General features: G+C 48.2%; 1 protein-coding gene across 1 annotated transcript; it reads left to right on the top strand.

Moving 5' to 3' along the window:
• Positions 1–1,069: 1,069 nt before the first annotated feature.
• Positions 1,070–12,700, top strand: LOC130706841 (zinc finger protein 496-like; the record flags this gene model as incomplete). The annotated part of the gene is made up of 4 exons (XM_057539506.1): positions 1,070–1,202; positions 1,747–1,854; positions 2,954–3,067; positions 9,280–12,700. Coding segments are annotated over 4 exons (1,113 nt in total), but the record flags the coding sequence as incomplete, so codon positions are not given.
• Between the last annotated feature and the right edge of the window lie 2,644 nt (positions 12,701–15,344).

Here is a 15,344-nt window from a genome sequence, read left to right on the forward strand (position 1 = left end):
GTTCTTCTGGGATTAGAAGGTACAAACAGAAATGTCAACTAGACCAGTAGTTGTTCATCTTTCACATTTTACTTCTCCCAAATATTCTATCAAATGATCAAGGTTCCAGATTATTAAAAACAAAACAAATAATTTTTCAGTGACATTTACATTTACCATCAATTGTCATATTAGTATTTAGAGGAAATTTGAGAACCTAGCTTCATGCTCTAACTGGCTAAGAATTACATTTCCATTTTGTAAATGACTTCTTTATTTTTATGGACTCCTGGTATTATGTGGATATGCCATCCTTTCAGAAATTAAAATTAATTTTTGACACATTCTCATGGTTTATAACACAAAGTGTAAGAAAAGTCTCCCTCCTGCGCGTAACCCTGGGGGTCCTAGCACCTTTTGCAGAAGCAGCGACGGTCAAGACTTTTAGGTGCTGGGCACACAGGGACAATCTAGACAACCTCTGCGCGGGTGCTTTTGTCATGTAACAGTACACCTTGGAGGGCTTCCTACGCGGTACAGAGAAGCCCTTATTCTTTCTAACAGGGGTGTGATCAGGCCTTGTAGGATGTCCTGTAGCTTACTTAAACAGTTCTTTGTTGATGAGCATAGACCTTGTTTTCAGCTTTAACTATTATCTATTATCATCATTGCTGCAGCGAAGGAGCTCATACAGACCTCATGCTGCACATGTGCAAAATAAACTATAGAGATGGAATCTCTGCATCAAAGGGTGAAACGTGGGGAATCTGGTGGACATTTGCCTGCCTGGGAGTTGTGGGTTGCAGCCTCCCCAGCACTGTGTAGCAAGGTCTGTTCTGTACACCCTTGGCCACCCTGTGAGGCATCCACTGTTTGGATTCTGCCAAACCAGATGCATCCAAGGTGGATCTCAGGCTAGAACTAGGGAATCAGTGTGAGCTCCGGAGCAGCCTGTCTGCTTTTTCTTTCTCGCACCTGCACGTGTTGCTGGGGGCTCTGCCTCAACCCCGTCTTCCTTCCCACTTGTTTGTAGCATCCCTCCCCTAGCTTGTCCCTGGATTCAGGTGTACCTGTTCTCCTGTGGTTTCAGAACCGGGTTTCTTCTTTCAAGGATATGATCTTCTGCTTCTCAGAAGAGGACTGGTCCCTTCTAGACCCTGCCCAGACTGGCTTCTACGGAGAGTTCATCATTGGGGAGGACTGCGGAGTCTCACTGCCTCCAAGTAAGATTTAACTCTCCTCTCTCCTGAGACCAGGGATCTAGGGGGCCCATATCTGACCTCACTGTTCACCCCTAAACCCCAATGGGAGGTCACCTGTACACAGTGGCCCCAAGGCCACTTTGCAGATTGACCATTGCCTGCTGCTGTGACGTGTAAGTTAAGCTTGTTAACTGGCTGTTTTGCATACAAAACCAAATATAACTTGTATCCCTTGCATTTGCTTTTCTTCTGTCTTTCTTGTCCTACGGATCTCTTCATTGCTGTTTTTCTAACTGATAGGCCTGAAAGAGTTGCCCCAGGCCCACAGCTTCCCCTTTAGTGTCCTCCCTCCCCCGCCCTCTCCCTGCTTGCTCTGGTCTTTCCACTTCTCTGTGGCCCTGTGTGGCCCCTGTTGGTGTCATGCCCGTCATGTGTCCCTCCAACTTCTATCTTCTCTACCTGTCCCAGAGTTGCCTGGGACAGGCAACTTCTCTCTCCTCCCACCCTGGTTTCCTATGGGAAGAGATCACTGATGAATGTGTATCCTTCCCTTTTCTGTGAATAGATGACCCAGCTGCCCAGCTGGATCTCTCCCAAGGAGAGGAGAATGAGCCCCGTGTTCCAGAGTTGCAGGACCTCCAGGGGAAGGATGTGTCCCAGGTCTCCTACTCAGGTGAGTAATGATACCAGAACTTGGTGAATAGAGTGCGATGGAAGGCCGCTGCCAGCCAGAGGCAGACCTGCTCCCTCTGCCAATTTTCTGCAGCCCTCTGTCACCACTGGACCATGTCTTGGTAGGACAAGTCTTGCCTCGTCCCTCATTCCTTACAGAAAGAATATGGGGATTTTAATTTTGCCAGGTGTGGGGATTGCACTTCATCAACCAGGAACTAGGATGTAATAGGAATATCTTTCTCCTCTGCTATAAGTAACACCTGGCTTGTGCTGACAACCCAGTGGCCCCTCTACCAGTGAGGTCAGATGCTCTCCAGAGGTCAGGTAGGGGAGGAGGAGGGTGTGCCACCTCTTGGCCGGGCACTGGGCACAGTGCCTCTGGCCGCTGCACCTGTCTGCTCCTTCCAGCCACACACTGCAGGTAGTGTGAGGGGAGTGAGGCAGGGGGTGGTGCTGGGGCTTGGTTGACATGACACAGTTCAGCAGCAGCATTTCCCAGCCCCCTCCCCACCCCCAGCCTTCTGTGTCACCAGAGCTTGTGTTTGTAACCACTGTGCTGCAATGCCTCAAGATGTCTGCTCCTTCAGGGGAAAAAGTCCTGTACGGTGTCGTCAGCAGTCCCTTGACCCCTTCCCCTTTGGGACCTAAAGCTGGCACAGAGCAGATCTGTATTTCACTCACTATCCCCACCTGGAACAAGCATCCAGGGCCTCTGGTGTGGCTAGCTTCCCATCCCATCTCTACCCCAGCAGGCCCTGTCCAGGCTGCATTTATGCAGCGTCTGCGTGGAGTACTGGAAATCCCACCACAGAAAATGGAAATGACAGCAGGGATGGCAGTTACTTGTCCACAGTCAAGTGGAAGGGGCAGAACCAGGATCCACATTCCTTCTATCTAGCTTCAAAACCCACGTTCGTGGTGTTGGCCCATTTTGCCTGCAGATTCATTTGCTCAACAGACATTTACTGAGTGGCTGCCCTGAGAGGGAGCCTAGGCCTACTCTCGGATCACAGCCTGGCATCTGTTAAGATGCACCCCCCCCGGGTGGTGCTGCAGCTGCAGGGAAAATCAATGTTTTCATTTTCTTCTCTGGAAAGACTTTCCAAGTCTCCAGCCATTCCAGACAGAAGAAAGAAGAAAACGGGATGAGCCGCAGGTGCCAGAGTTCCAAATCTGCCAGCAGACAGTGCTCCCTCAAAGCATCTGCCCAGGTAAAGGAATGCCTGAGAGGGTGTGGAGGAGTGTGCCCCTGGACGTGTGATGTGTGGCTTGAGTGTGCATATGTGTGTATATGGTGTGTGGTGTGTATGTGAGCTGTGTGTGCAGGTAGCGTGGGGCTGTGATATGGCTTGTGGTGATGGCATGTGTGATGTATGTATAGTGTGTCTGGTGTGTTGCGTGTGTGAGCGTTTATGTGTGGTGTGTATGGTATGTGGTATTGTGTGGTATGCATGTGAGCATGTCTGCATGTGTGTGGGCATACACTGTGAGTGTGGTATTTATGTACGTGGTATGTGTGTGGTGTGTGCATGTGTATATAATATCTGTGTGTGAATGTATGCGTGCATGGTGTGTGTGTGCGTGCATGCGTGTTGTGTATGTGTATACATTTGTGCTGGTGGTAGGTTCAGGAACTGAACTTTCTGAAATTCCTGCTGACGGTTCCTTGCCAACTGCCTGCCCTAGTTTTGTTTTGCTAGGTTCTCTTCCAGCTCACTCGCAACCTGAGACCCTCCCCTCCTTTCCTTTCTCTTGTGGGTTGAGTCAGGGTGCTGATGTAGTGCTGTTGACCACCTAGTTTGTGTATTTCTTCCCTGAGCAAGGAAGACCAGACTCCCTGGACAAAGTGTTGGAATTAAAGAACAGGTTTGCAGAATACTGAAAGGGGGACCTCTGGAGAATGTGCTCCAACTGCTCTCAGCAGCATTTAGACTCCAAGTAATGCTGGTAAAAGTTGCCACCTCCAGAGGCGAAGACTAAAATCCTGCCATATTTAATGTCCTCAGTGTTCAGCCATTCTTCCAAATATCACACCCATGTCTCCGGTCCTTACTTAAACCCACTGTGTCATGGAGGACTTTTTGCAGCTATGAAGACTGACTCATGCACAATCTGTGATGCCTTTTGGAGGCAAGATTTGCATGATATTTTGGTATTTCCACCTACCACCATGCAGGGTTCACGACCATTTGTGTTCGCCCCCTATCCCATGTAAACAAAAGGGATTTTATGTTTATGTAAATCTACAGTAGATCTAGATGGACAGTACTCCCTCCCCACAAGCTTGGATGCTCGACCCTGGTTTTCTAAGGAGCTTGCTTCTGTATGCTGAGGATGATTATTCATGTGTAGCCCATTCTCAGTGCTGCCTGATGAAAAGCTTGATGCTCGAGATACATTTTGCATCCTCTCCAGCTTCCTCCTGCCCACAGCATGTCTCAGCCCTGGCAGCACCCTTATAGAGTGTGGGTAGTCATTAATCCCCAGGGGAGTTTTTTAGCTCCACTCTCCCTTTGCTGGGCTCTGACACAGAATATACTTTGAAATGGCAAGAAGCTAAGGGTTGCTATCTGAGATCAGTGAGAGATGATAGATTGCAAAGAATAGGCACCGTTTTTATTTTGGTAGCCTTTCCCACACTTCTGACAGCAGGTGAAGGGTCTACATGCCCCCATCCACGCTCATGAGGGACCCTCCCAACCGGTTCCATTTGTGTCAGTCCAACCAGCACATTATAATGCTGCCACTGCGATGGAATATCTTTTTTTAAATTTATTTATGTTATTTATTCTTTTTTTTGGAAGGGGGGACTGCGTTGGGTCTTCGTTGCTGCGCGCGGGCTTTCTCTAGTTGAGGCGAGCGGGGGCTACTCTTCATTTTCATGTGCGGGCTTCTCACTGCAGTGGCTTCTCTTGTTGCAGAGCACGGGCTCTAGGCGCACGGGCTTCAGTAGTTGTGGCACACGGGCTCAGTAGTTGTGGCTCACGGCCTTAGTTGCTCCGTGGCATGTGGGATCTTCCCGGAGGGCTCAAACCCATGTCCCCTGCATTGGCAGGTGGATTCTTAACCACTGCACCACCAGGAAGCCCAGAATATCTTTTCTTGTTTATTGTGTTTTCTCTGTGAATTGCCTAGTTAATATTCTTTAGTCCTTTTTTTCTTTTTTGCCCCTTCTCCCTTCACATTTGGTAAGCTCTATGTCTTTATGTCCAAAGCACTGCACCAGTGTAAGGTCTTTACATGATTTGTGCATTATATCCTTACTTGACCTTCTGAGATAGATACCGTCTCAGCCAGCACAGGCTACTATAGCAAAATACCATAGAGGTATTTTCTATTAAACAATAGAAGTTTATTTCTCACAGTTCTGGAAATTGAGAAGTCTGAGATCAAGTGAACAGCAGATTCACTGTATGGTGAGGGCTCTCTTCCTGGGTTGTAGTTGACTGCCTTCTCCCTGTGTGCTTGTATGACCTTTCCTTGGTGCATGCTCATGGAGACAGAGCTCTTGTCTCTTCCTCTCCTTATAAAGGTACTAATCCCATCACAAAGGTCCCGCCTTCAAGACCTCATATAAACCTAATTACCTTCCAAAGGCCCCACCTCCCATACCATCACATTGGGAGTTAGTGCTTCGACATACAAATTCTGGGGGGGGGGGGACACAAACTCTTGGCCCATAACAGGTACTATGATGTCTCCATTCTGCAGCTGGGACCCCCAAGCTGAAGTCTCTTGCCCAGGCAGCATCTGGCACTCACAGGCTGTGAGTATCAGACTGAGGATCCGAACCCATGTTACAGGGCTCCAGACCCGTGCTCTTAATTCCACATTCGCCTGCCTTTTCCATGAATTAGTAGAAACTCAAAATTGTGGGTCTCAATCTGTTGCCTCTTAGTATTTGTACATAATTCCTCCTGTTTTTTAGCTTTATGTGTCTTTTAGGACATAAATGGTTTTCTAAAAACGTTTTTAATATGTAAATGCAGTTATTCATCTCTTTTTTGATTTTGTGTCTTGCTGAAGAAAGCCTCCCCATCCTAACATTATAAGAATATATTAGTTATAATGCCTTTATTTGTTTATTTTTTAAAATCTAGCTTCCTGTCCTCCCTGCTTCTCTCCTTAGCACCCCCAGCTGACAGGGAATGATTCATTCCCAGGCCACAGATTGCCCTTCTTGAGGAGTTAGCCATCCACCTGGTCATGGGCTTTTTCCCCCTGAAAACACACAGCATCCTGGTTGTTCCCTGGCCATGGAACATCATAGCCAGAGGCTTTGGCATGCAGCACCCACCCCCCCCCCACCCCCAGTGGAGCTCAATTCCCCTGAACCTTGGTTCTACTTTATCTCTCGGTTTTAAATTTTTCTCCTGTAAGACAGAGATAATAGTCATAGCTACCTTGTGGAGTTATTATTGTTGAGGATTAAATGATTTAATACATGTAAAAGTACTTACACCAATAACTTCCCTGTTTTCTCTACCATCATCCTAACAGCCAATTCAGCCTCCCTCTCCCCTCCTCTCCACCCCCCGCACCCCTTGCACCCATCAGTGCTGAGCTGAGACATCCCTGGTGTTGAAACGCTCTTTCTCTGTGGTGTTTTGGGCAACACGTCTATGAGTTTCATCTCATCTGCTAGGAATTCTTTACACTGTTGTGTCAATGGCACACAACACTATTGTTGATTTATTTCCTCCTTTTTAGAAACTATGCATCTATTTTTGGTCACTTCATCTGATTTAAGGGGATGTCATCCTACATGCACTGTATTAGTCTCCTAGGACAGCTGTAATAAAGTACCACAGACTGGGAGGCTCGAACAACAGAAATTGATTTTCTCAACATTCTGGCAGCTTAGAAGATTGAGATCAAGGTTTCAGTAGAGTAGGTTTCTCCTGAGGCCTCTCTTCTTGGCTTGTAGACAGCTGTCTTCTCCCTGTGTTTCCACGTGCTCATCTCTCTGCATGTCTGTGTCCTAACCTCCTCTTCTTTCAAGGATACCTGTTGGATTAGGTCCTGCCCTGTTGACTTCATTTTAACTTAATTACCTCTTTTTAAAAAAAAATTATTTATTCATTTATTTAATATTTGGCTGCATTGGGTCTTCGCTGCTACGAGCGGGTTTTCTCTATTTGCTGAGAGCGGGAGCTACTCTTTGTTGCAGCACGCGAGCTCAGTAGTTGTGGCTCACAGGCTCTAGAGCGCAGGCTCAGTAGTTGTGACGCACGGGCTTAGTTGCTCCGCGGCATGTGGGATCTTCCCGGACCAGGGCTAGATCCCATGTCCTCCACATTGGCAGGCAGATTCTTAACCACTGTGCCACCAGGGAAGCCCCCACTTAATTACCTCTTGAAAGACCTTATCTCCAAATGTAGTCACATTCTGAGGTGCTAGGGGTTAAGACTTCAACATACGTATTTTTAAGAGGAAGAGGATGCAGTTCAGCCTATAACACTTCACCCTCTGTTCCCCCATGATTCATGCTTCTCATATGCAAAATACATTCACCCTATCCCAACATTCCTTAACGTATTCCAGCATCATCAAGATTTAATCTAAATCAGGTTTGGGTGAAATTCAAGGTGTACTCACTTCCAGCTGTGAACCTGTGAATCCAGACATCAAGTTATGTGCTTCCAAAATGCAATGGTAAGACAGGCAGAGAGTAGACACTCTCATTCCAAAAGGGAGAGATTGAAAAGAAGAAAGACTGATGGCTCCCAAGCAAGTCTGAATCCTAGCAGGGCAAATTCCATTAGATTTTAGGGCTTGAGATTCATCTTTGGCTCAGTGCTGTGTCCACACTCTGGGCCTGTGGATGCAGTGGCAGTCCTGTGAACCTCTGAACTGCCTTTGGGGCTGGTCTTCCTTTTCCTTCAAGGTTGATGCATGTTTGCCAGATAGCTCTATTAGTTTGTTCTAGAAGTTCTGAGAGCCTTCCTTCAGTTCATCCTGTCTCCTTCCTTTTTATTCCAAGACGGCAGTGTTTTGGCTCATATAACGTTCTTAGAAACACTGTTGGCCTCCCATGCAATTTACAGTAGTTCAGACAGTCAGACAAGAGGATCCTCTACAGACCATTCCTGGATTATCTCATCTTCATTCCTGGCTTCTGAGAGGTTGATTGGATCCAAGGTTGTCCTGCCACACCCAGAATATACTTTCTCATTTTTTCCAGTATAGGTAGGCTGAAAATTTTCTAAATCTTCAAGTCTTCCCTTCCCACTCCCCAGTCTCACGTTCTACCCAGTCCCCCTCACACTTGTCTTGTGATGTATGGACAGCTACCCCCATGGACTCTGCCCCTCCCATTGTCTCTCCTGCTCTCTGTGGCTTTGGGTCTTCCTGCTATGCTCTGTCCCGTTTCACCTGCTCTCACTTTCCCTAAGCTGCCAGAACTCTCCTCTCTCCAGCAATTAAGTCCAGAATAACCATATTCCTACTAATATCTTGAAGGGCCTGGCACCACTGCCCCCCACCCCTGTTTTAGACCTGAGCCCCACATTTCACAAAAGTGAGGAAACAGTCCTGAGGAGAGCTGCACAGTGGGCTCTGGGCTGCAGGCCAGGACTTCATACCGGGCTCCCCACTGCCCACCCACTTCCTCCCCACGGTACAGCTTTCCAACATCACAGGCTTGGGATCCATCGAACGAGCTTCTTCTAGTCAGTTTATGAAGTCCAGGACATCTCTACGCGTCACCACTAGTGGCTGTTGCTGGGCCTCTGATACGACACTGAGAGGGAGAGATGATCTTGGGCAGTCTGGGACCATTGAACAGCCTGACATCACAGCAGGGCTCAACTCCACTGCAGCCCTGAGCCCTTGGTCACATCACCTGAACTTGCCTGTGTTTATAATGTGGCAAATAAGGTATCACTGGGTGTGTCCAGGAGCAAATGGGACTGTGCACGTCAGAAGTCTTGCACAATCCCTGGGGTATTTAAGTGCTCAGAGTATGGTAGCTGGCAGCTTCCTGGCAGTCTGTTTATAGAATATAGGGTCTTCCTCTCTCTCAAGGCTTTTAATGTACCCTGACAGATTTTTCCCCACGCCTGGTTAAGGAAGTCAAGGTTAAGTGATGTGTAAATGGTCAAGAGTTAACACGGATAGATACACACTCTTAGAGCTTGGAGGGGTCTCAGTAGCTAGAAAAAAAAAAAAAAAAAGATTGGGTCTGGGGGCTTAGGAGAAAAGGGTAGGGAAGGGGGAGAGAGGAGAAAGAGGTACCCAGGATATGTTGGCACTGTGGCTAAGGGTTTCCTTGCCACTAGATACACCAGAGGTATCTGCAACCGGAAGATCCCTTGCAAAAATGAGGATTTCTGGACCCACGCTGAACCTTCCTGGGTAGGGTTCGTAGGGGCTAGGGTGTGGCCTGGGCAGCACCACTGACCCCCATGTTGCTTTCTGGTAGCCGGAGGTGACGCACCATTTCCCGACAACAGCCTGGATGAGGAGGTGACCATCGAGATTGTTCTCTCCAGCTCTGGGGACGAGGACTCCCAGCTCGGCCCCTACTGCACAGACGAGCTGCAGAGCCCCACGGAGAAGCAGCACAGCCTCCCTACCTCCCACCGGAGCGGCCCTGAGTCAGGGGGTGAGGTGCAGACCTCCTCCAAAAAGTCCTATGTGTGCCCGAACTGTGGCAAAATCTTCCGCTGGAGGGTCAACTTCATCCGGCACCTGCGGAGTCGCAGGGAGCAGGAGAAGCCCCACGAGTGCTCGGTGTGCGGGGAGCTGTTCAGTGACAGCGAGGACCTAGACGGGCACCTGGAGACCCACGAGGTCCAGAAACCTTTTAGGTGCGGTGCCTGTGGGAAGAGCTTCCGCCTCAACTCCCACCTGCTCTCCCACAGGCGGATACACTTGCAGCCAGACAGACTCGAGCTACTGAAGAAGAGAGAGCAGGAGGCATCGGGGACGATGGGCGGGGATTCCGACGCCCTACTGGCGAAGGGCAAGGCCAAGCTGCGCTTCCAGTGCTGTGACTGCGGGAAGGTGTTCCAGCGTCCCGACCACCTGGCCCGGCACCGCAGTAGCACTCACGTGGACAAGTCCCGGCCCTTTCAGTGCCGGTACTGCGTCAAAAGCTTTTCCCAGAACTCTGACCTTCTCCGCCACCAGCGCCTGCACATGAAGCGCCGGTCCAAGCAGGCGCTGAACTCCTACTGAGTCAAGGGCGCACACGTTGTTGGGTGCAGCTCCAGCCTGGGTAGAGCACCTCCCGCTCATGCTCGGTCCTGACTGGTTCCAGACTCCTCCCCAGGACAGAGACCACATCCTCCTGACCTTTACTCTCAGGTAGAAATGAGATCGTGGCCAGTGGAGCATGTGTTCTGTCTCTGCTGTGCCAGAAGCCGGGAGGGCGTGTCACCACCAGCTCTGACTTGCCCAGTGTTTTCGGGTCTAGGAGAACCCTGTCCAGTGCTTCCCAAGCGGTGGAGGGACTGGGGCGCCCCCTACCGCAGTGACCCCCTTGGTAGGGGGGCGTCTGTCCCTTACCAACCAACTTTCAGTATACTCCCATCCTGTGCTGTCTGAATGCCCACCCCATCCTGAGGTCTGGAGGTAACTGTACTTTCTACCTGACAGCAAGAAGCTGCAGATGAGGTGATGGGTTAGGAGGAAGGCAGGAAGGCGGGGTGGGACCCGTGGGCACAAGGGCAGTAGGGCCAAGCACAGCAAACCATGTCATGTCATCAGAAGTCTGAGTCCTGGTCACCATCTGGTCCACAAGAACGCCTCAAAATTATGAGATGGCCCTTTCAGGCTCAGAAGCCTCGGTGGGGGGCTTTATAGCTTCTTGCCAAATGGAAACCTTTTATTTGTGATGGTGGCTGGTTATTAGGGATTGTGAGCTCACTTAAGGCAAAGCCCACATTTTAAATTGTATGTTGGCACACACTCCCCGAAGTGTCCTTTCTTTGTACCCGGAAGGTCCTTGGTATATGCTTGTGGGTTAGAAGTGAAGTCATCATCATTTGAAAGGCACTTAAGTTTCCTTTCCCATTGGGTCGTGTCTAGGAAAGGGGAGCTCAGCTCCGGTGAATGAGAGGTTCTTTGGCTGGGTGAGCTGAGCAGGGGAAACAACAGAACCTCTGGTGAAGTCATTCTCTACGTGTATATTAACTTAGCGTGCCAGTTGTATTAGTTCATTAGGGCTGCTGTAACAAAGTACCAAAAACTGGATGGCTTAGAACAACAGAAATTCATCGTCTCAGTTCTGGAGGCCAGAAGTCCAAGATCAGGGTGTCAGCAGGGTTGGTTTCTTGTAAAGGAAGGATCTGCTCCATGCCTCTCCATTAGCTTTGATGGTTACTGACAATTGTTGATATTCTTTGTCTTGTTGAAGCATCACCCCGTCTCGACCTTCATCTTTACATGGTGTTCCTGTGTATGTGTCTGTCTCCAAATTTCCCCTTTTTATAAAGACACTAGTCATATTGGATTAGGGCCTACCCTAGTGTTTCCAGTATGTTCCCATCTTAATTAATTGTATCTGCAATGACTCTATTTCCAAGCAAGGTCACATTCTGAGGTACTGGGGTTAGGACTTCAACATGAATTTGGGGGGGATGGGGAGACACAATTTAACCCCTAAAACCAGATAATCCTGAGGTTCTGCTGTCATTGCTGATTCACAGGTGAGTCAATACAAACTTGAGTTAGCTTGCTCTCAGCTCTATTGGAAGCAGGATTCAGATCCAAGCTTCTGCTCCCAGGGTGGATGTCCTCTGCATATAGCTTTAAATTTCCTTGCCTGGGGTTCTGGACTGGGAGTGACCACTGGTAGTGAAACCGCAAGCAGTGAAAACCATGGTCTTGTTCCTGGCAGACTGGCCAGGTTGGCTCAGCTCAATATGAGAAAGCACAGAGGCTATAGAGTACCAGTGACTAAATCAGAAAGCCAGCCACCAGGCATGCGTTTTGTATTTGTATGTCAGGTCCCATTAGCAGGCAGGAAGGCTGGGCAAATGAATGCAAGGCCCTTTGTTCCTTGTCAGCCACTTCATTGTCACGTTGAGAGACCGTGCTGCCACAAACTCAGTGAAAGAGTTACAAGGTTTTATAGTTATGATTACTGTGCCTGTGTAGATTCATCTACATACCCAGGAACAGTAAATGCAATAAAATAATTTGGTCGTACTCTGAACAAGAAATAAACTATTGAGGCTCTTTGTTTTCTACATAGTTTGCCTCTTGGATTGATCTGCCAGGAAAAGGGAAAAATATGAATCTTGAAGGCCAAGGGAGGGGAAAATTCCAAATAGAACCCAGATTCCGTGTACATTTACCCCGCCCACCTGTGCACTCTTGCCCAAGGATTCCATTAAGAGGGGAGTTTATGAACCCAAGAGGAACACTCCTCTACTTAGTGTATTTTATCTGAAAATCATAAGAAAGTAAGGGAATGTGACAGAATTGAAACCTATGAGGACGCTGTGCATCTGTTCAGTACCCACCAAATATTGTGAGGGAGTCCCCCATTCACTTACGCAGACCTGACCAAGGTACTTAGCTAATCAGAAGGTTAGCTTCCCCCTGGATTCAGAAACCCTACTGGGTGATGCAACTCAAATCCCAGGTTCTTTCCATGCAGAAGAACCAATGCGGTTACCTGCTGTGGAGAAAGCTCCTCCAGAAGATAGGAGAACTGACCGACTTAGTCCCTCCCCACCCTGGGTAGCTGGGCAGACAGGTGAGCTATGTTTCTACCTTGCCAAGGATGTTCAGAGGCCGCACATCTGAAGAACATCTGTCCTCCCTGATCATCTGACCCCTTGGCACTGTTCCCATAAATTCACAGGTGCATAATAAAAATTCGACTCACTGAATTAATATTTGCATTTGACTTTTCATTTTAGTTAAAAATGTAACAAGTAGCACAGCTCAGAGAGATGGTCAGTTGGCCTGACAGAGAGAAGTTGAGGTGGGAGGATGCTGAAAATGGCCCTCTGGATGTCATGCATCACCTTGTGAAACTTCTGGGCCTCAGATAGATAGTTCTGGTCACCTGATCTGACTTCTCTAGAGGAGAGGGGAAGTAACTGCTTCTTTACACCAGGGATGGGATGAACGCCTGGTAACACCATAGCTGTTTCACCCAACCTCTGCCATTTTCATATAGCCTCTGTCTCCTGACCTCTTGCCACAGCTGGGAAAAACAAAGATAAAGCCAGTGGTGGGAAGGTCCCTTGCTATTCTTAAGTCAAATCATGACACAAGTGGAAGAGAAGGCACAAGTCTGTGCCTACCTTGGACTTGGAGATTGGTCATGGTTGCTTTTCTCCTATGAGATAGTTTCCCTTCTCTACCAAAAGCAGAGTTTTGATCAGGCACAAACACTTCTGCTTGCAGCATAATGGAGGGAATTTGATGACATTTTTGTCACCTCCCCAGTTCCATCAAATAAACCCAGGTGCATTTTCTATTAGTAACAAAAGTTGATACTGTTTTGTCTTATAAGGAATGGTCAGTGCCTACCAGTGCTCCAATGCAAACAAGTCTACAGATTAGGTAACATGCATAAGAAGGCAGCTTAGCTGGCAAAGGAGCATTGGGAGGAAGACTGGATGACCAGGGTCTCCTGCAGCCCTGCCCCACACCTAAGGCACCCAGCATCTGCAGGCTGGTTATTAGGGATCATAAGTTCATCAAGGGCAAAGCCCTGGGGTTCCATCCATACCTTTTGACCATCCCATACAGATTAGGAATTTTATCCTCCCTCTAAACCGTAGCCGACAACCGGAGCACCATGATTAAAGTGCATATAATCACCAAAGTCCACTGCAGTATTATCAATTCTCCATAAAATGCAGAACTCTCTTAAGAAATGGAAGAACAGATTCACACATTAATGGGAAGGGCCAGTCTTCACTCGTGTATCTTGGCTATAGCCAAGGAGATCACAAGCAGATTGGTAACCTCCTCAAGACAAAGGGCTGTCTCCTCAGCACACAAATAAATGGCAGGGGATTGCCCTTTTCCCATCACCCACTAAAAAACGGTTTGGTACAAGACATGTCTGTACTAGCCTATTATGTACAGGTCTTGCTACATCTTGTCAAAATGTAAAGGGGCCAGGATACCTGCCCTGAAAACGTTGCAGGTCAGAAAAGGTGCAGATTTAATAGTTGGGGTAAATCAATCCCACCCAAATCAAGCTGGATCACCTTTGAAAGTGTCTGTGTGCTCTGAGAAGAGATGGGACAGATACCTGGTATATTCTCTCAATGTTTTCTCCACTGCTAATCACCCACCAAGAACTGAGACCTCATTGTGTTTATCTGTTTACATTGTCAGCTCAGTATCTGAATCAAAATGGGATATTGATAATGTGCCGTATAAGGTGCACCTTGTCAATTCTGCCCTCCCAAGAGAGACTGGACTCCTATTGGAGCAGGAGCTTAGAAACCAGCTTTTCCAGGTGCTGAGAAGAGCCTGCTGCTATCATAACGCCAATTCTCTGACACCAACTGGGTGTCCACTGTGGGCAGGGAATGTTGCCTGTCATTCCAGTAAACAAGGATCAAGCCATCGGCCACGGCAGCCCTGCCCCTCCCTCCCCGACTGTGCACCCTGAGGAGAATACAGGATAGAGAAAAACAGGGACTTCCCTGGCGGTCCAGTGGTTAAGACTCCGCACTTCCAACACAGGGGGTGTGGGTTCGATCCCTGGTTGGGGAGCTAAGATCCCACATGCCAAGGATAGAGAAAAACAGGAAGCATTATGTGCTTTGGATACTGGCTCTATAGAGTTAAGATGCTTATCTAAGGAATAATTTCAATGAGCCCAGATTCTTGCATCTTCCCTTACAGAGAAAAGTGCTAAAATCATTAACTTGAGGTGTCTGTTTTTGTGATTAGCGGTAATAAATGCAGTCACTCTCCCACTAGGACGGACAATCTGAGAATATGGAACACATGATTTTGGGTTTTGTTATCCTTTTGGGTGAAGGTGAGGTTTTTCTGAGCTGGGTTTTAAGTGGCAGAGGGAAGCAAATTCCTTTTTTGCAGCTTTTCATGGTCACTTGGGAAAGAGAAGTCTGAGACAAAAGATTGTCTGCAGCCAGACAGCCTCTTTCTCCCTAAACCTGAGCTGATCTCCTTCGGCCTTGAGAAAGGGCCCTCCAGGGGATATCAGTGCTCTAGCCCATGTGCTCCACACCCCCTCCCCCATCCATGTTTGGGTCACAAGATGTGGCTGAAGAAGACAGAACCACAGCTCTGGCTGAGTTTCAGGCTCTGGATAACAAAGGTGAAGTTGAAACTCAGCAGGACCCCGTGGGGCCCTCCTGGGCACAAAAGCCTTTCTGTGTCCCCCGTTTCTTGTTTGTAGGAAATAGGCTTCATTCAGCCTTCCTGACCTTCCCTGAGTCAAAAGGGTAGATCCAAACAGTTGCTAATCAGGGAAGGGAGAGAATGCTGAAACAAGGAAGAAGCTGTCAATAAACAATAGGGCAGTGTTGGGGCAGGGTT

Source organism: Balaenoptera acutorostrata, unplaced genomic scaffold (assembly GCF_949987535.1).
Source record: "Balaenoptera acutorostrata unplaced genomic scaffold, mBalAcu1.1 scaffold_1440, whole genome shotgun sequence".
In the NCBI taxonomy this organism is placed as follows: domain Eukaryota; kingdom Metazoa; phylum Chordata; class Mammalia; order Artiodactyla; family Balaenopteridae; genus Balaenoptera; species Balaenoptera acutorostrata.